Source organism: Acomys minous (genome assembly GCF_964271855.1).
Source record: "Acomys minous genome assembly, chromosome: 2".
NCBI classification, from domain to species: domain Eukaryota; kingdom Metazoa; phylum Chordata; class Mammalia; order Rodentia; family Muridae; genus Acomys; species Acomys minous.
The window spans coordinates 14,089,022-14,114,332 of NC_140484.1; the positions used below are offsets into that span (position 1 = coordinate 14,089,022).

Below are 25,311 nucleotides of genomic sequence, written 5' to 3' on the forward strand. Positions count from 1 at the left end.
TACATTTTCTCTTGATGTAATTTTTTTATCTCTGTGTTTCTGTGTGTGAACATCGGCACGCATATGCCGCTGCGTGTGTAAAGGTCAGGCGACAGGCTGAAGAGATGGCTCGGCCATTAAAGGCTCGGCTCACAACCGAAAATATAAAAGGTCGGACAACAACCTGTGGTGTCGGTCCTTACCTTTCCACCTTGTTTGAGACAGGGTTTCTTGGGTTTATTTTTGTTTTGTTTTTGTTTTGTTTTGTTTTGTTTCACTGCAGGTGCCAGGCTGGCTAGTGTGTGGGCTTCTGGGGATTTTCTGGCTTCACTTTCCATCTCCTAGTAGAAACACTGCAATTACAGACATGTGTGTTACTGTGTTACAGTTGCACAGCAAGTACTTTATCCACTAAGCCATGCCCTCAGCCTTACAGTTCATTTTCTTTGTATGCATATACCGAAGTGTGTATGTATGTATGTATGTATGTATGTATGTATGTATGTATGTATGTATGTATTTACTTATTTGAGACATGTACCCCAGAGTCTCATATATCTCAGGCTACCTTTGAACCTGCTATGTAGCTGAGGATGACCTTGAACTGCTGATCTTGCGATTACAGGCATGCATGACCATGTATGTATTGCTGAGATCAAATTCGAGGTTTCTTGTATTCTAGACAAGCACTCTACCAGCTGAGTGCCAGTCCCCAGGCCCTGCTCCTTCAAATTGCAAATAAAAGTGGTATATTTCTCCTCCTCCTCCTCCTCCTCCTCCTCCTCCTCCTCCTCCTCCTCTTCTTCTTCTTCTTCTTGTTTTCTGAGACAGGGTTTCTCTGTGTAACCTTGGCTGTCCTGGACTCCCTTTGTAGACCTGGGTAGCCTTGAACTCACAGAGATCTGCCTGCCTCTGCCTCCCTAGTGCTGGGATTACAGGCGTGCGCCACCTGATGCTATATTTCTTAGCATATTTCTTTTCCCTCATTCATCTATAGACCTAACAGTTTGTGTATATTGCCTATCCTTTTTTTAAAAAAGATTTATTACATATACAGTGTTTTGCCTGCATGTACACTTGCATACCAGAAGAGGGCACCAGATCACATTACAGATGAGCCACCATGTGGTTGCTGAGACTTGAATTCAGGACCTTTGGAATAGCAGGCAGCGTTCTTAACCTCCAAGCCATCTCTCCAGGCCCTGTATATTGTTTATCTAATGAGTTCTAAGCACAGTTCTAAACACTGGGGAGCTACAAGATTGAATCAGCAATTGCTCCAATATAGATATGGCAATGCACCTTGGGAAGCTGAGGCAGGAAGATGCCAAGTTTGAAGGTTTGAGACTGCCTGGGATATACAGTGAAGTTCCACCAAATCCTGTCCTGCTCCCCCCCCCCCGACCCCCGCAAAAAAAAAACTTGCTAAAAAGGAAGTTAGGAACAAATGGTTACACGGTAAAGGATAGAACATCTTACAGGACACCCAGACAGAGCGTGAGGCTGAAGGACGTAGAGTTCAGTGCCAGTTTAGACAGCATAGACCTTGTCTCAAAAAACAAAGGAGATACAAGTAAACTGAGGCAGGCTGGAGAGATGGCTCAGTGGTTAAGAGCACTGACTGCTCTTCCAGAGGTCCTAACTTTAATTCCCAGCAACCACATGGTGGCTCACAACCATCTATAATGAGATCTGATGCCCTCTTCTGGTGTGCACTGTGTACATGATAATAAATAAATAAATATTTTTTTTAAAAAACTGAGGAAAGCATAGTGGTCTTCAAGTTGCTCCTTGAACGGTAGAGGTTTCAGGGCAGCTGTAGTAGATTCTCCATTTGTCTCAGCACTTGGGAGCCGAGGCAAAAGGACCACCAATTCAAGATCATTCCGAGCTATATAAAGAGACTATGTTGAAAGAAAGAAAGAAAGAAAGAAAGAAAGAAAGAAAGAAAGAGAGAAGAGAGAGAGAGAGAGAGAAAGAAGGAAGGAAGGTAGGTAGCAGTTGCAGGAGACAGTTCACTCAGTAACATGCATGCCCTGTAAGCAGCAGGCTATGCGACAGATCCCCGCAGGCCACATTTTAAGAGGCAAGTATGGTATGGCATGCTTGCCCTCCCAATACTGGAGAGACAGAGACAGACAGGAGGATAAAGCTTGGCGGGCCAGACAGCCTAGCCTGCTTGATGAGCTCCACCGACAACAGGACAGGCCGTGCCTCCAAAATAAACACATGAGTGAAGCAAACAAAGGAGCAGATGGGTGGCTTCTAAGGAACAACACCTGAAGTTCCTCTGACTTACAGTGCTCTCTCTCACACATACAGTGCTCGCTCTCACACATATAGTACTCTTACACACACACACATACAGTACTCTCTCACACACACATACAGTACTCTCTCACACACACACATACAGTACTCTCTCTCACACACATACAGTTCTCTCTCTCACACACATACAGAACACTCTCTCACACACACATGCAGTACTCTCTCACACACACACATACAGTACTCTCTCACACACATACAATACTCTCTCACACACATACAGTACTCTCTCACACACACATACAGTACTCTCTCTCTCACACACATACAGTACTCTCTCTCACACACACATACAGTACTCTCTCACACACATACAGTACTCTCTCTCACACACATACAGTACTCTCTCACACACACACATACAGTACTCTCTCTCACACACATACAGTACTCTCTCACACACACATACAGTACTCTCTCACACACATACAGTACTCTCTCACACACACATACAGTACTCTCTCTCACACACACATACAGTACACTCTCTCACACACACATAGAGTACTCTCTCTCACACACACATACAGTACTCTCTCTCACACACACACACATACAGAACTCTCTCTCACACAGACACACATACAGAACTCTCTCTCACACACACATACAGTACTCTCTCTCTCACACACATACAGTACTCTCTCTCTCACACACATACAGTACTCTCTCTCTCACACACATGCAGTACTCTCTCTCTCACACACATACAGTACTCTCTCTCTCACACACATACAGTACTCTCTCTCTCACACACATACAGTACTCTCTCTCTCACACACATGCAGTACTCTCTCTCTCACACACATGCAGTACTCTCTCTCTCACACACATGCAGTACTCTCTCTCTCACACACATGCAGTACTCTCTCTCACACACACATGTAGTACTCTCTCTCACACACACATGCAGTACTCCCTCTCTCACACACATGCAGTACTCCCTCTCTCACACACATAGAGTACTCTCTCGCACACACACACACACATGCAGTACTCTCTCTCACACACACATGCAGTACTCTCTCTCACACACACATGCAGTACTCTCTCTCACACACACACACATGCAGTACTCTCTCTCTCACACACATGCAGTACTCTCTCTCACACACACATACAGTACTCTCTCACACACATACAGTACTCTCTCACACACACATAGAGTACTCTCTCTCACACACACATACAGTACTCTCTCTCACACACATACAGTACTCTCTCTCTCACACGCACATGCAGTACTCTCTCACACACATACAGTACTCTCTCACACACACATAGAGTACTCTCTCTCACACACACATACAGTACTCTCTCACACACACACATACAGTACTCTCTCTCACACACATACAGTACTCTCTCTCTCACACACATGCAGTACTCTCTCTCTCACACACATGCAGTACTCTCTCACACACACATACAGTACTCTCTCTCTCACACACATGCAGTACTCTCTCACACACATACAGTACTCTCTCACACACACATAGAGTACTCTCTCTCACACACACATAGAGTACTCTCTCTCACACACATACAGTACTCTCTCTCTCACACACATACAGTACTCTCTCTCTCACACACACATGCAGTACTCTCTCACACACATACAGTACTCTCTCACACACACATAGAGTACTCTCTCACACACACACATACAGTACTCTCTCTCACACACATACAGTACTCTCTCTCTCTCACACATGCAGTACTCTCTCTCTCACACACATGCAGTACTCTCTCTCACACACACATGCAGTACTCTCTCACACACATACAGTACTCTCTCACACACAGAGTACTCTCTCTCACACACACATAGAGTACTCTCTCTCACACACATACAGTACTCTTTCTCTCACACACATGCAGTACTCTCTCTCTCACACACATGCAGTACTCTCTCTCACACACACATGCAGTACTCTCTCTCACACACACATGCAGTACTCTCTCTCACACACACATGCAGTACTCTCTCTCACACACACATGCAGTACTCTCTCTCACACACACATGCAGTACTCTCTCTCACACACACATGCAGTACTCTCTCTCACACACACATGCAGTACTCTCTCTCACACACATGCAGTACTCTCTCTCACACACACATGCAGTACTCTCTCTCACACACACATGCAGTACTCTCTCTCACACACACATACATACAGTACTCTCTCACACACACATACAGTACTCTCTCACACACACATACAGTACTCTCTCTCACACACACATACAATACACTCTCTCACACACATACAGTACTCTCTCACACACACATACAGTACTCTCTCTCACACACACATACAGTACACTCTCACACACATACAGTACTCTCCCACATACACATACAGTACTCTCTCACACACACATACAGTACTCTCTCTCACACATACAGTACTCTCTCACACACACATACAGTACTCTCTCTCACACACATACAGTACTCTCTCTCTCACACACATGCAGTACTCTCTCTCTCACACACATGCAGTACTCTCTCTCACACACACATACAGTACTCTCTCTCACACACACATACAGTACTCTCTCACACACACATACAGTACTGTCTCACACACACATACAGTACTGTCTCACACACATACAGTACTCTCTCTCACACACATACAGTACTCTCTCTCACACACACACACACACAGTACTCTCTCACACACACACATTCAGTACTCCCTCACACACATACATTACTCTTTCTCCCTCTCTCTTACACACACACACAGACACACACACAGAGTACTCTCTCTCACACACATACAATACTCTCTGATACACACATACAGTACTCTCTCTTTCTCAGACACCACATACAGTACTCTCAAACACACAGGCAAACATACACACACACACAAAAGAGGTTTTGAATATGTAGAATAAGAGTTATTACAGAGAGATCCACTTGTGTGGGCTACCATAATTAAGTATGGTGGACACAACCCAGCCCAACCTAATTAGAAATTCCTCCCTCCCTCCCTCTCTCTCTCTGTCCCTCCCTCCCTCCCTCCTTTCCACTCTCCCCCATCCTCCCTCTCCCTCCTCCTTCTTCTCTTCCCCCTCTCCCCTCTTCTTCCTTTGTCCTCCTTTGCAACCCCTCCTCCTTTTCCTCTTCTTTTTCAGTTTGGTAGGTTTTCGTTAGCTTTCCTTTGAGACAGAATCACACCATTTGGCCCAAACTAGCTTCAAATTCTCAATCCTCCTGCCTCAGCCTCCCAAGTGCTGGATTACAGACATTTGCCACCACATCTGGCTAGTGTCCATTTTTAAAATATAGCCATACTAAAGAGTACGCTTCAACCTATGGCTAGAGGGGAGTGAGAGCAATACTAATACCTAACAAAGGGACAGAGAGGAAGAGGAAACGCCATACTAGCTGATGGGAAAGCAGGGGTAAAGCTGGAGAGGCAACTCTGACTTTAGAACCGTGCGTGAGCCAGGCGTGGTGGCACAGACCAGTAATCCCAGCACTCAGGAGGTGGATCGCTGTGAGTTTGAGGCCAGCCTGATCTACAAAGTGAGTCCAGGACAGCCCAGGCTACGCAGAGAAACCCTGGCTAAAAAAAAAAAAAAAGAACAGTGTATATAGTGGAAAGTCAGTTCCACTGTCCATGAAGAGGACCAGCAGGCATCTTTGGGAGATGTTGGGGATGGTCTGTGTCATGGGTTAAACAGCGTGTTTCAAAGCTAAGGTTTCACTGTATTGGAATCAGGAGTCAAGAGAAGTTCTCAAAGAACTGTTCTATAGGAAGACTGGCCTGGCAGGTACCAAAACAGTGGTGGCAAGGCCCCACTGACTTAGAAATGTAGGGAACTTCATTTTTGTTTGTTTGTTTGTTTCCTGTGTGTGTGCATTCAATGTACATATTTGTATACGAGTGTGCACACATGAGTAGAGAATATGTATACATTTAAAGGCCAGCGATCTACGTTGGGGGTCTTCCTCTATCACACTCTACTGATCCTAAGGATCCAGAGGGTCTTAGAAATCTACAAGAAGAGTATCGTGACAGGTGGATCAGGGCCCAGGAGGGTCTGCACAAACTATTGCACTAACCAACGACAACACAAGTAGTAAACATCGAACCCCTACTCTGATCTAGCCAATGGACAGGACATTCTCCACAGTTATGTGGAGATCAGGGACTAACTCTAACATGATCTCTGATGCCCCATATTTGACGACCTCCCCTTGGTGGGGAGGCCTGGTGGCACTCAAAGAAATAAATAATAAGCAGGCTACCAAGATGAGACTTGATAGCCTATGACCATATAGTGAGGGAAGAGGTCCCCCTCGGTCATGGACCTAGGGGAGGGAAATAGGGTGAAAGTGGGAGAGAGGGAGGAACAGGAGGATACAATTGAGTTGTAATCTGAATAAATTAAATTTAAAAAAACTTTTTGAGAAAGCTAAAAAAAAAAAAAGGAGAAAGAACACGTTTTGTGTGGGCCATCTAAATTGACATGTTACGGCTGATTCTGTTTGTATGACATTAGCATAGTCCCCACAACCTTGACAAACCTCTATTTTCTCATGGATAAATTATAGAGATGAATCCTGTCTGCTTTTGGTTTATGAGAACTAATATAATATGTACATACATACAGTATGTTATTTAATAAATCAGTAAAAAAAATTTTAAGATTCATTTATTATGTATACAGTGTTTCACCTGCACGCCAGAAAAGGGCACCAGATCCCAGTATAGATGGTTGTGAACAACCATGTCGTTGCTGGGAATTGAACTCAGGACCTTTGGAAGAGCAGGCAGTGCTCTTAATCTCTGAGCCATCTCTCCAGCCCACCCAACCCCCGCTTTGTTCTTTTAAAACAAGGTTTCTCACTGAACCTGGAGCTCATTTACTGCTTGGGCTGGGTGTCTGAAAGTCCCAAAGATCCACCCTTCTGCATCTCCATGGACCAGGGGTTCCAGGGCATATTGACATGCCTACCCTCATGGGGACCAGGCATCTGCATTCAGGTCCTTGTGTTCGCACGGCAAGCACTACGCCCACTGGGCCATCTCCCTAGCCCTCTCTTATAGTACCTTGTCATGGGAATAGTTACCACCACCATCTTGCCCTACATATACTTTCTAGATCATACCCCTCCCCCTCCACCCTAGCTGTAATCACTGCTCCTGCCTTTATAAAATTGTGTCCTCCCCTACTCCATCCCCCTCCAACAAGCCCCCTAGCCCCACCCCCACCCTCAGTGCAGAGGATCAGGGCAGCGTTATGCATGTCACAGAGGCGCAGTACACTAAGCTATAGCCTCAGCTCTTTTTTACTTTACAGGCAAGATCTCACTCCTGGGGCCCAGGCTGGCTTTGAACTCACTTTTTAGGCCAGGCAGTCTTTGACCTTTCGACCCGTTTGCTCAGTCCCAAAACTAACCAGGAATAGAAGAGAGCGCCACCAGGTCCAGCAGTCACTACATTGCTTAAGTCAGGAAGCCCCTAGGGGGGGACCAAAGACGAACCAGATGATGCAATGGGTGAGGCACCAGGAGACCCGGTTCTGGTCTTGGTGCCAACACTTGCATGGCAGTCTCACCATTCAGACCACAGACACGGCTGCGGCTTTTCCTCCCATGAAATTTGAAAAAGCGGCTCTTGGACGTTGAGCGTGAGGGAGCCGCTCTCAGTAGAGAGACACTCTGGTTGTGTGGCATGGTTGGACTCAGGCAGAATGAGCAATCTTTCCCTCTCCAGCAAGAAAGGGCCATTTTAAAAGGGTTGCACTGACTATGTGAGTTTCTGCTACATTATTTAAAAGGAAAAAAAAAAAAAGATACCTCCTTCTCGGTGCTTCCGTAGGTCGATCTAGTTGAAAGGAATAATAAGGTTAATTGATAAAAAAGAAAGCAAGGGCAGTTAATAAAAAATGAACCAGTAGGCCCAGAAGCCACACCAGTCATCCTGCACTTACTGTGCAGACCTTCCCTCCCCAGCACTTGGCATTCAAGGTGGAGCATCCTAAAGGAAGCTCATTTCACATTCACAAAGGAAACTATATGGAAGAAGCTTGTTAACTCTGGGAACAGAGGCTAAACTGTGCAGGCCACTTCCCCCCCACCCCCCAAGTTAGCCTCTGAGCTATATGTCAAATTACCATAAGCAGCCCCAGCCCAGAGGCTCCCTCCAGTGAGGCTCCCTGCCAAGCGCCACAAGCCTGCCTGGCTGCCGCTTGTAATGAATTAAAGATTATGTCACAGGTCATCATTCGGATTATATGATTCCAGCTTCACATTTGCAAATGAGTTCAGTCTGCAGAGAGTAGAACGCTAGCTACACAAGCATGAAGGCCTGAGTTGGAGCCCTGGGACCCATATAAAGTTAACAAATTATATGCGTTATATATATATATATACCAGGCATAGTGGCATGTGCTTGCAATCCCAGCACTGAGGTGGAGAGAGGCAGATTCAGGCACTAAGTGGCTAGCCAACCCAGCTTACTCAGCAAGCTCCAAACTGATTAGAGACCCTACTTTTTTTTTTTTTAAATGCCCTGTCTGTTGTCTAGATCTGGGTAGGAGTTCAAACTTTACTGTACATATTTTCCTTGGCTGGTGCCATAGTTTGAGCAGGACCCCTGGGCCCAGATCTGCACATCATAATGTTCTTCTTGTAGGTTTCTAGGACCCTCTGGATCTTTCTATTTCCCCATTCTCCCATGCTTCTCTCACCTAGAATCCCAATAGGAGGTCCTCCCCTCTGTCCCACTTTCCTGGTTAAGTGAAGACTTTCATGGGACATATCCCTTGACTACGTCTCCTGGATGGGGAGGCCTGGTGGCACTCAGAGGAAGGACAGCAGGCTACCAAGAAGAGACTTGATACCCTATGAGCATATACAGGGGGAGGTCCCCCTCAGGAACAGTCATAGGGGAGGGGAGTAAGGGGAAAATGGGAGGGAGGGAGGAATGTGAGGATACAAGGGATGGGATAACAATTGAGATGTAATATGAATAAATTAATAAAATATATTTTTTTAAAAAGTCAACAATACATGAGGAATGACCCCCAAAGTAGACCTCTGACCTGCACACATATAGAGTTCGTAAGAGCTCTCTCTACGGGATTCTGTAAGAGAGCCCTTTTGCAACCCAGCTTGGGGTAGGTAGTCAAAGACATTTAGTTACTCACAACGGTCAAGACAGGTGCCCACAGTGTTTAGAATCACACTGAGTTGTTTTGATCCTCCTGGCTTACTGGTTCATAATATTCTTTTCTTTTTCTCCCAGCCAGTTAGCAGGGCAATGCCTAGTACAAAAGATTTATCAATTTTTATTTCTATTTAAAGGTATATGTGTGTGTGCTGTTTGCACACAACATGAATGCTGTGCCCAAGGAGGCCAGAAGAGGGTGTCAGATCCCAGGAGCTTGTGAGCTGCCTAACGTTGGGTGCTGGGAAACCAATCCCTTGTTCTCTGCAAGACCAGCACGCGCTCAGCCACTGACCCATCTCTGTAGCCTCTGCAGTCACCTTCATCACTGCAGCAAGAGGAAAGACTAGGTAGATAGTGCCACATCTGAATGGGTGCCACATCTGAATGGCTTTCTCGGAGCCAACTGAGGCAAGGCAACAGTCACCAGCAGGAAGAAGCTTTACTGCTGCTTTGTCACTGGGGTGAGGCCTCTCCTAGCTGGTTTCTCATCCATCCAGCTAGGGTTGGTGGCCAATAGGCTTCAGGGATCTGCCTTTCTCTGCATCTCCATCACTGGGCCAGCTTTTACATGAGTCCTGGGGACATAGACTCAGGTCCTCATGCTTTTGTGGCTCACACTGAACTATCTCCTCATCAAGTATAAGCCTTAAAATGTATATTTTGGCTGATATGGTGGTGCATGCCTTTAATCCCAGCACTCAGGATACAGAAGCAGGCAGATCGCTGTGAGTTCAAGGCCAGCCTGGTCTATAAAGCAAGTCCAGGACAGCCAAGGCTACACAGAAAAACCCTGTCTCGAAAAACAAACAAACAAACAAAATGTATATTTTGTTGGGAAATATATATTGAATATGCTCTTCTCAGAAAAAGAATGTGGCCAGGCAGTGGTGACACATGACTTTGATCCCAGCACTGGGGAGGCAGAGGCAGGCAGATCACTGTGAGTTCGAGGCCAGCCTGGTCTATAAGGCAAGTCTAGGACAGGCAAGGCTACACAGAGAAACCCTGTCTCAAAAAACCAAAGATTAGTGGACTGGGGGACGGCTCAGCAGTCCAGAGCACTTGCTGCTCTTGAAAAGGATCTGAGTTTGGTTCCCAGCACCCATGTCAGGTGGCTCACAACCACCAGCAGGCTCCAGCTCAGGGGAACAAGATGCCCTCTCTGCATACACACAGCATATGCTCACACAGACACAAGGTTTTGGGGGTTTTTTTTGGGGGGGGGGTGTTTGTTTATTTTTCAAGACAGGGTCTCTCTGTGTTAGCCTTGACTGTCTTGGACTCACTTTGGCCTCGAATTCACATCGATCCGCCTGCCTCTGCCTCCTCGAGTGCTGGGATTAAAGGCACGCACCACCACTGCCCAGCACTACAAATCCTTTTGTTTTTGTTTTTGTTTTTGTTTTGTTTTGTTTTTCAAGACTGGGTTTCTCTGTGTAGCCTTAGCTGGCCTAGACTCACTTTGTAGTCCAGGCTGGCCTTGAACTCACAGCAATCCACCAGCCTCGGCCTCCCAAGTGCTAGGATTAAAGGCGTGCGCCACCACCGCCCAGCCTTTTTTTTTTTTTTTTGGCAAATCTCTTTTTAAAAAGACAAATCTTCCCTTAGAATGCACCCCAGTGTTTTATAGGCCTAACCATTCTCAAATTCCTAATTAAAAATCTCTTAGGCTTTGCAAACCCCACCTCTTCCTCTATTGCCCAAACTCTTTTGCCTGGAGCTCAGAACAATCAAGATTTCCTTATCAAAGCCCTCCACGGTTGAAGGGTCATTTTTTTTTTTTTTTTTTTTAAAGACAGGCTCTCCAGTACCCTGGGATGGCCTTAAACTCTCTGTGGGCCTGAGGAGGAAGGACTTCTGACCCTTATGCCTCTACCTCCCGAGTGCTGGGACCCTAGGTGCATGTAGCTGCCTCCCCTGGTGTCACCCGGTACTGGAGAGCAAACCCAGAATTTGCATACTTGTGCACCAGGCAATCTTCTACCAGTGGAGCTGTATCCCGCCCCAGGGCTGTAACTCCAAATTGTCAGCTCCTTATGGAGACCGAGACTTCTGTGTCCCTTCAACTTATTGCCCTGGCCCTTCCCTTATGCTCATAACTTCTTTAATACCGTCCTAGAAGCGAACAAACCCAGCATTTCCCTAAACGTTTAATAAGAGCATTTTACAGGCAGAGAAATCCTGTCTGTATCCCTTAGCACTTCTTTCTTCAAAAACACCAGTGAAGACAGATTACAGCCACTGTGGCATCAATCATCAGGGTGATTAGATTTATTTTTCATTTCTTCATTCAATTACAGAAAGAAAGAAAAGGCTTGAAGACAGTTCTACCATCCTTCAATTTTGATGCCTTTGGTCCCATGAAGTAAACCTTAAGCTTCCAAGTTCTATTTCTGACCACTAGGTGGCACCAGAACTCTGAAATAGGGATGGCAGAAAGCAGGTGATTTGCTGTGTGTGAACCCTAATACCCTCTGAAAATCACTCTCATGTTAGCAATGACCTAGAGTGAGGTGCCTTTGCCATCTTCCCATAGTCTGTGGGTCAGGACAGGCTACGAACCCTGTGTGAACCGTTCTTCAGCCACCCTCTTGGACCCGGTGGGCTGCCTGCTGCCTGCAGATCTAGCAGCTTTTCTTTTTGCTACAGCAGCTTCCAGCGCCATGAGGTGCGTGGCGGTGATTCATCTTCTCAGACTCTTCTGCAAGCTTGAATGGATCTCTGATTATAACCTGTCAAAAGGCAAACCAGAATGAAAGGACGACAGGAGTTTGAAGTACTCAGACACTGATATTTCTGTTTGATTGGAGCTGATTTACCACAGAGGGAGATGAAATGTTACATACAGTAGTACCATCCGGTTTCAGATGACTTTTTTTTTTTTCCTTTTGAGTCAGGGTTTCTCTGTGTAACAGCCCTGGCTGTCCTGGAACTCTCTTTGTAGACCAGGCTGGCCTCAAACCCAGAGATCCACTTGCCTCTGCTGGGATTAGAGTCGTGCGTCACCATGCCCAGCTGTCAGATGATTTGTGTGTGTGTGTGTGTGTGTGTGTGTGTGTGTGTGTGTGTGTGTGTGTGTGTTTTATCAAGACAGGGTTCTTTGTAAAGCCTTGGCTGTCCAGGACTCCCTTTTAGACCAGGCTGGCCTTGATCTCACAGCAATCTGCCTGCCTCTGCCTCTGCCTCCCAAGTGCTGGGATTAAAGGCTTGAGCCACCACGCCTGGCTTGGTCAGATGACCTTTTTAAGATACGCCTCTTGGCACCTATTCTACCCGCATCCCCAGCAAGGTGGAGGTGGAGGCAGGAGGAGCTGGACCTTAGGGTCATCCTTGATTAATTAGTGACTTAGAGGCCAGCCTGGGCTACAAACTAAGGAACAAATGATGGCCCTTCCCTCTGGAGGCTCTAACTGGATTATTATTCCTCCCAGGGTAACCTTTATCGAAAGACTGCTCAAGGTAGGGGGACTTATTTTTGTTTGGTTTTGAGACAGGCTGGCCTACAACTGACTGTGCCACTTAGAGAGTGCTGACTTTACACATATATGCTACCACCCCCAATTCACGGAGCAGTGGGGTTGATCCCAGTGTGCAGGCAAGAACCTAAGGCCCAAAGTGGCTTTTAGAGACAGTCTTACACTGTAGCCCAGGTGAGACTGGAACTCTTGGTGATCCTCCTGCCTCAGCCTCCTAAGTGCTGAAGCTACCATACATGGCTTAAAAATATTTTCTGCTGGAACGGGAGAATTGATTGCACCCAGTTGATTCTGTTCTGTGAGATTTTCAGAAACATGTGCCATTTACCTTTGGAACTAAAATTCTGAAATGCTAAAACTTCCCTTCCATATGCCTTACTCTCCGGAAATATATACATAAGACAGGAATGTTAAGTTGGAGATACAGTACAATTGAGGATGTCCAGATTAGAGCTGGCCCTCAATAGTGGTCCTGACCTCAGGGCACAGAGCACACTGCTCGGGAGAAACAGCTGTCCAGCTGTCTTTATTTTTCCTCCTTTTACCTCCAAAGGAGTTGTTTCTTCTTCTTCTTCTTCTTCTTCTTCTTCTTCTTCTTCTTCTTCTTCTTCTTCTTCTTCTTCTTTTGTTTTGTTTTTGTTTTTTTAGATAGGATTTTTCTTGTAGCCCTGGCTGTCCTGGACTCACTTTGTAGACCAGGCTGTCCTCAAGCTCACAGAGATTCCACCTGCCTCTGTCTCCCAAGTGCTGGGATTAAAGGTGAAGGAGTTGCTTCCTTTTTTTTTTTTTAAATTTAAACATTTATTTATTTATTATGCATAGTGTTCTGCCTGCATGTACACCTGCAGGCCAGAAGAGGGCACCCTATTTCATTATAGATGGTTGTGAGCCACCATGTGGCTGCTGGGAATTGAACTCAGGACCTCTGGAAGAGCAGACAATGCTCTTAACCGCTGAGCCATCTCTCCAGCCCAGGAGTTGCTTCTTACAGTGGCGCCAAAGAGAGAAAATACAGGGCATGAATAAGTCACTTTAAGCGTGATAAACTTGAGCAAGGCATGGTAGCACATGCCTTTAATCCCAGCACTTGGGAAGCAGAGGCAGGTGGATTTCTGTGAGTTCCAGGCCAGCTTGGTCTACAAAGAGGGTTCCAGGGCAGCCAAGGCTACACAGAGAAACCCTCTCTCATAAAACCAAGAAAAAAAAGGGGGGGGGTAATAAACTACTAAGTTTATATCCTGCTAATTATTGATGGACATTCCAAGAGGAGCGTTCAAGGCCGTTACACTCCAGAGACTGGTAGCCTCACTGGAGTGGTGGCCATGCCCTCGCCTGCCCTTAGTTCTCACCTTTCCTTTTTGTTAAAGATGTATTTGTTTTTATTTTACATGTATGGGTGTTTTCCTTGAATGAATGTCTGTGTGACATGGGTGTGCAGTGCCTGTGGGGAAGAGGAGCTGACTCCCTCAGCACTGGAGTTGCAGAGGCTGTAAGTGGTCATGTGGTGCTGGCAAGTGAACCTGGGTCCTCTGCAAGAAAAACAAGTGTTCTTAACCACTGAGCCCTCTATCCAGCCCATTTCCACCTTTCTAATGTCAAAAAGTCACTCTAGAGCTGGTGTTTGTGTCAAGCAGACAGAAAGCTCTGTTTGAGGATGCTGCTGACGCGGCTGGGCGCTCATGACCATTGCATGTCTTTCTCTTTGGAGCATCGGTGGCGCGTGGTAAGCAGACTTAGCTACTCTTATCTTTGACTCTTAAAAATGATCACCAGAGCATGGCTCAGCGGGACTCACTGCACAAGCGTGAGATATCGGCATCTACAGGAAAGGCCAAACATGGCTGCCCATGCCCCTAAGTCCAGCACCGGGGAGGGTGGAGACAGGAGGGTCCCTGGAGCTCACTGATCATCCCTTGATAAAACAGTGAGCTGCAAGTGCACACCTGCTTGTGCGTGCACACACACACATACACCCATGCGGACACCACACAAACATATCCACACATGATTATCCACATCTGTCTTCTCTTTCAGTGCCCTATCTACTAATAGGAAGACATGTCAACATCACGTCCAAATGTATGTTTCTGGTCCTGAAAGACCAGGGTGAAATGGAAGTTGAGGGCATCCAAGCCAGCATCCCTTTGCTTTAGAAGCCGGTGTGGTTCTAATTCACCTTCCGGCCGTGTGTGGCCTTGACTGAGGCCGTTCATCTCCTGAGTATCAAAAACTCACTGTGAGGACTATGTGGAGCCTTGAGCACATGGCCGCCCCATCAAACTCAGTGCCTCCGAATTTGGCCACTTGATGCTCACGTGATCACTACCACTCCTGTTGATTGGCTGCCGCAAGGTGGTCCTGCACAAATCCTGCCTGCATCATTTCAGATGCTGCCGCATTTTCACTATGTAACTCATTGATGACTGATTGATATGATTTGATACAGGGTCTTCTACAGTCCAGGCTGGCCGTGGATATGGTGCTGAGAATAGCCTTGAGCCGCTACCCCCCCTCCCCCGCTTCCGTCTCCCACCCCATGCCATCACACCCAACAATAATGTAATACAGAAACATTGCTTGTCAGGATTTAAAAGAAGACAGGGAGCCGGGCGTGGTGGTGCATACTTGTAATCCCAGCACTCGGGAGGCAGAGGCAGGTGGATTGCTGTGAATTCAAGGCCAGCCTGGTCTACAAAGTGAGTCCAGGACAACCAAGGCTACACAGAGAAACCCTGTCTTGAAAAACCAAGAAAAAAAGAAAAAGAAAGAGAAGACAGGGTGAGGGGCATAGCTCAATGGGAGTGTGCTTATCTTGTATGCACAACAACATGAGTTCAGTCCTCAGAAATGAAAAGAAGAAAGAAAAAGGAAAACAGAGAGGAAGAGGAAAGAGAGAAGGAGGAAAGGAGAGGACAAATGCACACAATTGCCGGCATTCTCTGTACACCAGGGTTTATCATCAAATTCTTCATAAGATTGATAAAGGTCCCCTCCTCCTCCAGAGGGTGAGGCTGTGTCTCTAGGTCACGCAGCTGTTTCGTCCTGGTGCCCAGCTGGCTGCAAACAAAGCTCTAAGAACCATGACTCGAAAGAGATAGTGTGTCTCTACCTCTCTCTCAGCCTTGAACCTTACTTCGAAAGGGGGAAACCAAGAAACCAAGTGTAAGGCCCTAGCTTGTTGCTGGGCGGGCTGGAGGCAAAGAGGGGGATAAGAAATAGTTTCAAGAAGTTATCATGTGGGGGCTGGAGAGATGGGTCAGCGGTTAAGAGCACTGACTGCTCTTCCAGAGGTCCTGAGTTCAATTCCCAGTAACCACATGGTGGCTCACAACCATCTATAATGTGATCTGATGTGCATTGTATACATAATAAATAAATAAATCTGACTTTACAGGAGTCAGAAGTCCAGCAGAAGGGCATGGCATGTGTCAAGCTGGAGGGCTGTCCACTCCCTTAACTCTGAGCTGCTGTGTAAAGCCATGGATCCTGCAGACACTGCCACAGAGTCTGAAAAGTGAGAGCCTGGGACATGGAGGGTGTGGCCTTTCCCTGGTGAGAAATAAAGCTGAGAAAAAGAACAGCACCAACTCAGCTGGCCCTCAGGCAGCACCTGCACAGTGCCAACCACAACCAAAGAAATAACTGTACTGCAGATTGGATCGCCGTGGGCATGAGGAGACAGGACCCAATGGGGGAACCTGATAGGACAAAAAGCACTTTATGAAAAACACAGAGGAAGCCCAGAAGACTGCAGGAACTGAGCAGCAACAAACCACTTACACCCAGTATACTGCTCAGGGACCAATGAAGACATTGTGTTTGGTTGGTTTTTGAGACAGGCTTTCTGTGTGTAACAGCCTGGACTCACTCTGTAGACCAGGCTGGCTTTGAACTCACAGAGATCTGCTTGCCTCTGCCTGCCGAGTGCTAGGACTAAAGGCGTGAGCCACCACGCCCAGCTTCAGTGAAGACATTTTTACAGGCGGAATAGAAAACAAGTTGTCAAAAACACTCCTTGAGAACTGTGCAGTCCTTTTTTTTCTTTTCTTTCCTTTCTTTTTCTTTTCTTCCCTCCCCCCTGCCCCCGGCTTTTCAAGACAGGGTTTCTCTGTGTAGCCTTGGCTGTTCTGGACTCACTTTGTAGATCAGGCTGGCCTCGAACTCACAGAGATTCACCTGCCTCTGCCTCTGCCTCCCCAGTGCTGGGATTAGAGTGGTCCTTTTTGTCCCCCTCCTCAGTTGATAGGATGGCTTTGATACAGGTCAGGCTATTGCCAACTTGGGGCAGACTAAAGATGGCCTGGATGGGTGCGATTTTTCACCAAGTCTGGTAGGGAAAAGGACAAATCAGAGTGAGAGAGATGAGAAATGGAGGCCAGGTTAAGATAACATAAGAGGACATGATTTGCTTTGTGGCAGGCAGCTCTCCTATGGAAAAGGCAGGCACACAAGTCTTGTGAGGCTTCGAGAAAGATCTAAAGCCTGAACACGAGGAAGATCATTTCCCAGGAAGGCATTAATGGCAAAACAAGATGGATCCACCAACTCCTAGGTGTGGGGCTGGAGATGGCTTGCAGCAAGGGGTATAGGATGTCCTGAACCTCACAGGGAGCTGACTGAGACAAAGAAAAGAACTCTGCTCTGATATACGGGCACTGAAAGTACACACAACTCCAAGGCAATCCAGAATGCTCACTAGGGTTTGGAACAGTGACTAAAATTTACAGGGCAACGCTATGAGAGAAACCAGTGTTGTGGTACTGAGCTCCGGGAGGCTGCCTGGTCCTGGAGGGTACCAAAGGATGCTACTCTATTAGGAAAGACATGTGTACTCCTGGGGAAGGGGGTGGATTTGGAACCAAGATTCAGGTAGCCAAGGTGGTAATGAGAAGGGAAGCAAAAATGGAACCCTGTTTGCCCTTCCGCCCCTAGAAGCATAGAAGTACGAAACAGAACTGACATAAGAAGGAGGGCAGAGCTGGTAGCGGTGGCCCTCACCTTTAATCCCAGCACTTGGGAGGCAGAGGCAGGCAGATCACTGTGAGTTTGAGGCCAGCCTGGTCTACAAAAGCAAGTTCAGGATAGCCAGGACTGTTTCACAGAGAAAGCCTGTCTCAAAAAACCTTAAAGAGGAGGAGGAGGAGGAGGAAGGCAGGCTGGGAATTCACTGCCTGCCCATAGAACCTCCAACAAGACACACAAAACTTGAAGAACGGATGTGGATTATAGGGAGCTAAATAAGGTAAGGCCTAGTGTCTTTGCTGAGGTGCCTGCATTGCCTGGGGGTTAGATAAAAAGGCACGCCCTACCTCAGCAATCCTGTGACTAGACTCATAAGAGAGCTACTTTGCCTTCACTTGGTTCTCTCTCAGGAATACCTGTTCAGTCTCTACCTGTCCCAACACAGTAGCCTAGGGCCCCATTCCAAGCTGATATGATGTAGTCTCATTCTGGTACTCATAGCCTGGGAAAAGAGGAAGGTTATAGCTTCTTTTAGAACACAGTAGGATAAAGGTACTATCAACTCCAGCAAGATCCAAGGCCCCAGGCCGCCCATGAGGCTCTTGGGTTGGCCAGATCAGATAAGACTCATTTGTTTCTAAGCAGAGTATGAGTTAAAATACAAACCCCTCAAATGGTGCACAACATATTACATACACAAGGATAGCCGAGGTGCATTCTGGGCACCTCTCTTCCAGGTTTGCCAAAGCTAGATGTTACCAGTACAGCAGATGGCATGAGCCGGGCTCTCTGGCAAGAAGAGGAAATACCCTGTTCTAAGTTCTGGAGGAGGCTGAAACCGGATAGACCTCTTTAGACATCAATTTCACACCATGCACATGTACGTAAGTGGAGAGCCGATGGAGTCCTCACTGGTCACTGTGAAAACTGGCCTACCAGGAAGCCATAGAGGGCAGACCCCCCCCTACCCTTCTAGGCAGTGGAAGGTACAAGCACAGGGCCCAGTTACTTATGGAGCTGCCTCACCACCTCAGGGTATAGGGCAGGATGGGGTCTAACTTGTACTGGAAAATGTGGGGTATGCAGTTAGGCCATCAAGAAAGCCAAGTGTCCACACTGTAGCACAATCAGCCACAGACATCATCTGGCTCTCAGACAGGAGAAAACCGGGGAGGCCGATGGACAAAATCCTGGGTGGTACGCTAGTTAGCACCTGAGGCTAGTCAAGTGCCCTGGTGCCTGGGCGGTACGCAGAGAACACACACCATGGATGTCATAGTGGGAAGTAAAACAAATGCTTAGTGGCCTCACCAAGTCTTTCCTCTGAGGGATATTGTCAAGGGCTTGAGAACCTGTGCCGGACTGACAGGACCCGGAGCACCGGCTTCCCAGGACATGCTGTTAGGGGTAATACTCAACCACATCATGGCACCTTCATCTGCCACAGAACCCTCAGGCAGCAGGCTTGATGGAGAGAGAAAGAGCAGCTTATTAAAATAACCCATTCAGAGCCTGAAGTTCACCCAGGCTGGCTGGGCTGAAGTCCCTGGACAACATGAACAATTTGGAATACCTCTCGCTGCCATTTCTGATCCTAATGAGTGCTTGGGGTTCTAAGTCCTGTCCTAAAGACCATCCACGCCCAAGTTCTGCATATAGACTCCCGGCCATCAGTGGTGTGGCCAGACCACGCTGATATTTCACTCACTGCAGACACTGAGTCCAAGTATTCACAGCTGGAGTCCAGCACCTGGCAAAGTGGAGTCAGGAGAACGAGTAGACTGGACTACATGGCAAGCCTCCGTCTCGAAATAAATAATAAATCAATGCAGAGCTGGGGACAGTGTGGTCGTGCTTGTGCCCCCTAGTGGACTAGCTGCAGTTTGAGGTGTCTCCAGCTCTTCCAACTTGGTATATATTAATCCCATTAGACTGTGAATTTGTAGCTACTGTTTATTAGAAATTTGTATTTAAGTTTCCATTCATCACTGTGGTCTTTAGTTGGGTTTTGGCTACTTTGGGGCGGGGAGGCGCGGGTGGGGGGGGGGTCCTGGAAGCAGGAGCGGGGCTATTAGCAAACCTAAATGGATGCTAGCCAGTTTCTTGTCCTTTCTGTAGGAGACATGCTAGGTTGTGAGTTTTATTCTGGTAACTCAAGCAGGGAAGGCTGATTGTCTGCATAAGCGCCCTGTCCCTTCTCACACAGCACTTCTGTGGCTGTGGACTTTGCTCAGAGCACACTGCCAGCACAGTGCTTAGATCTCTCGCCGAACCAGGGTGCACTGTGGCAGAGGAAGGCACAGGAAATAGAAAGAGCCAGAAGGAATTTTGTGTCAAGATTGGTTTTGGAAAAAAGACCCATTCCCAGTGCGTTCTCTCACAATCTCCACCCCCCCCACCCCTCCCACCCCACCCCCCATCTCTCTCTGTCTTTCTCCCCCCTCATCTGTCTCTCTTTAAAAAAAAAAAAAAAGATTGGTCCTGGGATGATGGGGCAGAACATTCTTTTAATCCCAGCACTGGGTGGGGGGGGGGGGTTGGAGGGAGGCAATGGGAGGGTGTGGGATGGTGCAGAAGCAGGCAGATAGCGGTGAGTTCAATGACAGCTTAGTCTACATAGTGTGGCCCAGAACAGTCTTGAGCTAGATGGGGAAGACCCTGTCTCAAAAACAATAAAAAAGCCAGGCGTGGTGGAGCACATTTTTAATCCCAGCACTCAGGAGGCAGAGGCAGGTGGATCTTTGTAAGTTCAAGACCAGCCTGGTCTACAAAGCAAGTCCAGGACTGTCAAGGCTACACAGAGAAACCCTCTCTCGAAAAACCAAAAACAAACAAACAAACAAAAAACGGGGGGGGGGGACCACAAAAAGAGTGATATTGTTATGACTGCAGCCTGCTATCTTCAGCTATAACTACCATGGTTGTTATCCCTAAATATACCTAAGCGGCAGCGGCTCCTGCTGCTGTCTAACAGATGATAATAGACAAGAGCCATCGGAGCAATATGGAGAACAGCAGTACAGAGCCAGCACCGGGAACACAGCAGCTGCACGGATAGGCTCCCACCAGGATCAGATACATCCCAGCCAGAATAAAGTCACTTATGTCCCAACCCTCATACGTGTTCCTCTTCCGACCAGTACTGCCTAGGACCACACTTCTGTCAGGAAGTCCATCAGTAAACTGTACTGGGTACAGACCTGAGTCTGCCTGCCTCTCCCTTAGCACGTCGCATCAGTCCCCAGACACTGGGACTGGGTGGTCTCCTGGCAGGTCTCTAATGACCTTGACTCTCTTAAAGGCTGTGAAGGGGAAATGCCACAAGGCTTACTTGTCTACTGACAAGTGTATCAACTACAATAAAGTAAAAACAGGGAAAAGCTTTGAAGAGAGATAATTTCGGAGACCAGAGTAAAGAGCACCTGGGAGAAAACTAATAGTATTGTTAAGAGGGTGGCAGTGGTGGCGCACACTTTTAGTCTCAGCATTCAGGAAGCACAGGTAGGCAGGTCTCTGAGTTCAAGGCCAGCCTGGTCTTCAAAGCTAGTTTCAGGACAGCCAGGGCTACCCAAAGAAACCCTGATCATGAGCATGTGCCCCCACGCCCACTGGTGTGCACAGCTTTAGTATGGAAAACTCCCATGGTGATGAGCAGCCAAGCTAACTGCTGGCTGCACTGCAGTTACATCGGTGCAGACTTACAGGAGAGACCGATGTCAACGCTTTTACAGCCTGCATTCTTGCTAGCTTAACACCTACAAAATGTTAATGGCTTGTTTGCTGGAGTTACCTCCTTAGGCCAGATGACCCTGGAAGAGACAAGGACGATAAAGGAATAAACTGACTAAACTTGGACCAGATGTTCAGCGAACAAGGGAAGAGGGTAAGAGATGATAAGGACAGAGGCACTGACATCATAGGTCTCAGGGACAAGGCTGGCCACCTGACAAAGGCAGCAAGAACGCACTTGCCTTTATTCTTCCTGCTCTGCGAAAGCCTGCTGGCTGTAGATAAGGGAAGGCAGGCCATGGCCTCCTCAGATCATCTGCTTTCTGCATCAGCACAGCTTAGGGATTCCATTCTGTCCTTCCTCTTGGCATGTGTGGTGACCGGCAACAGGACTGCTGTGCTCTGGTGACAGCACTAGGAAGGACAAAGTTGGACAGCTACTGTGGAAGACAGGCCACTGGTTCTTTACAAGCTAGGAATACGGCCGGACATGGTGGCATGTTCCTTTTCGTCTTAGTACTCTAGAGGCAGGGACCAGTGGCTCTCTAAATGCATGGCCAACCTCATATACACACTGAGTTCCAGGATGACTAAGGCCACACAGTGAGACCCTGTCTCAAAAACAACAACACCAAAAGCCATCAGAAGTTAGAAACGGTAGGGAAAAAAAAAAAATTCCACTCTCAGGTATAGATGCAAAGGCAGAAAGTCAATGAAGTATTTGCAAATTCATGTTCCGAATAGCACTGCTTATAATCTCCAAGAAGCAGGATGACTTCTTGCGTCAAGCAAAGGACAGATAAACCAATGTGTTCCAGGACTGACAGTGGAACATGGCCCAGGGAAGAAGCTTGTGGAACTCAGGAGAAAAGTCAGACGCAAAAGGCCACGTGGAATGGGAGTTCGATCATATGGAATGTCAAAAGAGGCGGAACCATCCAGTTGAAACCATCAGCCACCGCTAAGGGCAGTGGGGGGAGGAGCTTGGAAATGGCTGCTCAATGAGTAAGAGGCCTTGAAAGTTCTGGAAATGAATAATCTTTCCTCCCCTCCCCCACCTTTGGTTTTTGAAGACAGAGTTTCTCCATGTAGCCTTGGCTGTCCTAGACTCACTTTGTAGATCAGGCTGGCCTTGAACTCACAGTGATCTGCCTACAGAGTGCTGGGATTAAAGGCATGCACCGCCACGCCCGGCCTGAGATAAATAGTCTTGATGGTTATACAACCTTGTGAGTGAAGTAAATAACATGGAATCATACATTTCTAAGCACTTAGGATGGGGAGCTGACAAAATGGCTCAGCATGTAAAGGTGCTTGCTGTCAAAACTGATGCCCTGCATTTAATCCCCAAACACCGGATGATGGAAGGAGAGAACAGACTCCCACAAGCTGCCCTCTAACCTCTGCGTATATGCTGTGACACACACTGAAACAGCATCACACACACACACACACACACACACACACACACACACACACACACACACACCAGACTGATAATAAATAAATAAATGCTAAAAACCCATTTTTAGTGTCAGAGAGATGGCTCAGCTCTGGCTGCTCTTCCAGAGGACACAGGTTTGATTCCCAGCACCCACATGGCAGTTCACAACTCTTTGTAACGTCAGTTCTAGAGGATTAGACGTCCTCTTCTGGCCTCTGCAGGCACCAGGCACAAATGTGGTACAGACATATGTGTAGATAAAATACCCATAGATATAAAATAATAATTTAAAAAATCTTTTTAAAATTTTAAATGGTCAAATTGATAAAAATTATAGCAATTTTAGCTTAGCTTTGGCAATTACCAAAAGGAACTACAGGTGGTTTATAATGTTCACCTAGGGTTCAAACTGTTTTGTTTTTGAAACAAGGTCTTGTTTTATTGCCCAAGGTCTTGAACTCCTGGATTCAGGTACTGCTCCCCTTCATACTTAGTCACTAGCATTGTGGGTATGTGGTACTGAGTCCAGCACATAAGGTGTTGTTGTGGTAGCTTTTTACTGTTTTGTATCTAAACACTTTTGAAAACTTGGTCAAAGTGACTGTTTCCCAAGAAATTATATATATAAACACAATTATAGCCGGGTGGTGGTGGTGGCGGCGGCGGCAGCGGCGGCGGCGCACGCCACACGCCTTTAATCCCAGCCCTTGAGAGACAGAGGCAGTCAGATCTCTGTGAGTTCAAGGCCAGCCTGGTCTACAAAGCAAGTTCAGTATAGCCAAGGCTACACAGAGAAACCCTGTCTCGAAAAAAGAAAACAAAAAAACTACAATTGTACAGGGCTTATAGATACCTTTAGTTAACTCACAGATATCCTAAAAACTCACAGGTTTTTGACCTGTTGCTAGAATTAAAGGGAAAAAAATTTTAAGGGCTTAAGAGATGACTTGGTGGTTAAGAGCACAGGTTGCTCTTCCAGAAGATCAAGGTTTGATTCTGAAACTCAAGTTCCAGGGAATTCTGGCTTCTGTGGGCACAACACATAGTACATAGATACCCATACACATAAAACAAAGATAAATCTTTAAGTAAAAAGAATGTGTAAAGCAAAATCAAATCATTGTATATTCTAGAAATTGGCTGTGGTGGCCAACTGCAAAGAACACTGTTGTTTTAGTGAACCTGTAGTTTGTCCTTATTTTAAGGGACCTGTTTGAAGTAGGGAACTGAAAGTCAAACAAACCTTTGCTTCTAATTCGGAACACTCCTGGGGAGCAGGCAGTGGGGCGCTGATGGGTGTGAAGAGAAAATCGCGAGCAAAACGTGAGTTCTTCAGGATAGCTGCTGTCTCTTCGTCCACTTCAACAGCTTCACCTTCCTAAAGGGCAGCACAAAATGAAGACCCAAAAGATGCCATTTTGGTCCTTTTGTTCTTTTGTGGGGACGGGGGTACAGAGGACAATCTTGGGGTATGAGTTCTCTCCTTCAGGGGTTCTGGGAATCAAACTCAGGTGGCCAGGATTTCACAGGCTAGCGTCCTTACCTCCTGAGCCAGCACTTCACTCTTATCAGAAAGAAAATATCCTGACCCTGGTGGTGGCTCACACCTGTAATCTCAGCATTCAGGGACTCAGAGGCAAGCGGATCAGATCTCTGTAAGTTCGAAGCCAGCCTAGTCTACAGACTGAGTCTAGGACAGCCAAAGTTACACCGAGAAACCCTGTCTCAGGCTGGGTGTGGTGGTGAGCACCAAAATTTCCAGCGCTTGGAAGGCTGTGAGCTCACCAACCTGGTCTACTAAGTGAGTCCAGGACAGTGAAGACTACACAGAAAAACCCTGTCTCAAAACAAACAAACAAACAAACAAGAGAGAGAGAGAGACAGAGAGAGACAGAGAGAGACAGAGACAGAGACAGAGACAGAGACAGAGACAGAGAGACAGAGAGAGAAAAACCCTGTCTCAAATGAAAAGAAGGAAGGGAGGGAGAGAGGGAGGGAAAGGAAATAGCCAGAAGCTTACTAATGAGTGGTGTAGTTCAGGGGTAAAGCACCATCTCTCGTCTTCAGATCCTCCACTAATTTCATGTGTATTTGCAGATGTCAATTGACCAGTGTCAGAATCAGTTTTTCTTAGGGTACAGTGTGAAAGGGGCATTCACTGCCTCAGTGTTTAATACATTTTCAGAGA

At 46.9% G+C, this 25,311-nt stretch overlaps 1 protein-coding gene across 2 annotated transcripts in view; it reads right to left on the reverse strand.

The window, feature by feature from the left end:
- Nucleotides 1-11,768: 11,768 nt before the first annotated feature.
- Nucleotides 11,769-25,311, reverse strand: part of AS3MT (arsenite methyltransferase) — a 29,068-nt gene continuing 15,525 nt past the window's right edge. Inside the window, exons 9-10 of one of the 2 annotated variants that reach the window (XM_084749144.1) lie at nt 24,367-24,501; nt 11,769-12,244 (exon numbers count right to left, since the gene is read on the reverse strand). In XM_084749144.1, coding sequence (XP_084605270.1) covers nt 12,137-12,244; nt 24,367-24,501 — 243 coding nt within the window. In that variant the 3' untranslated portion in view covers nt 11,769-12,136. The remainder of the gene's footprint in view (nt 12,245-24,366; nt 24,502-25,311) is intronic. The other variant, XM_084749145.1, reaches the window with a different exon arrangement.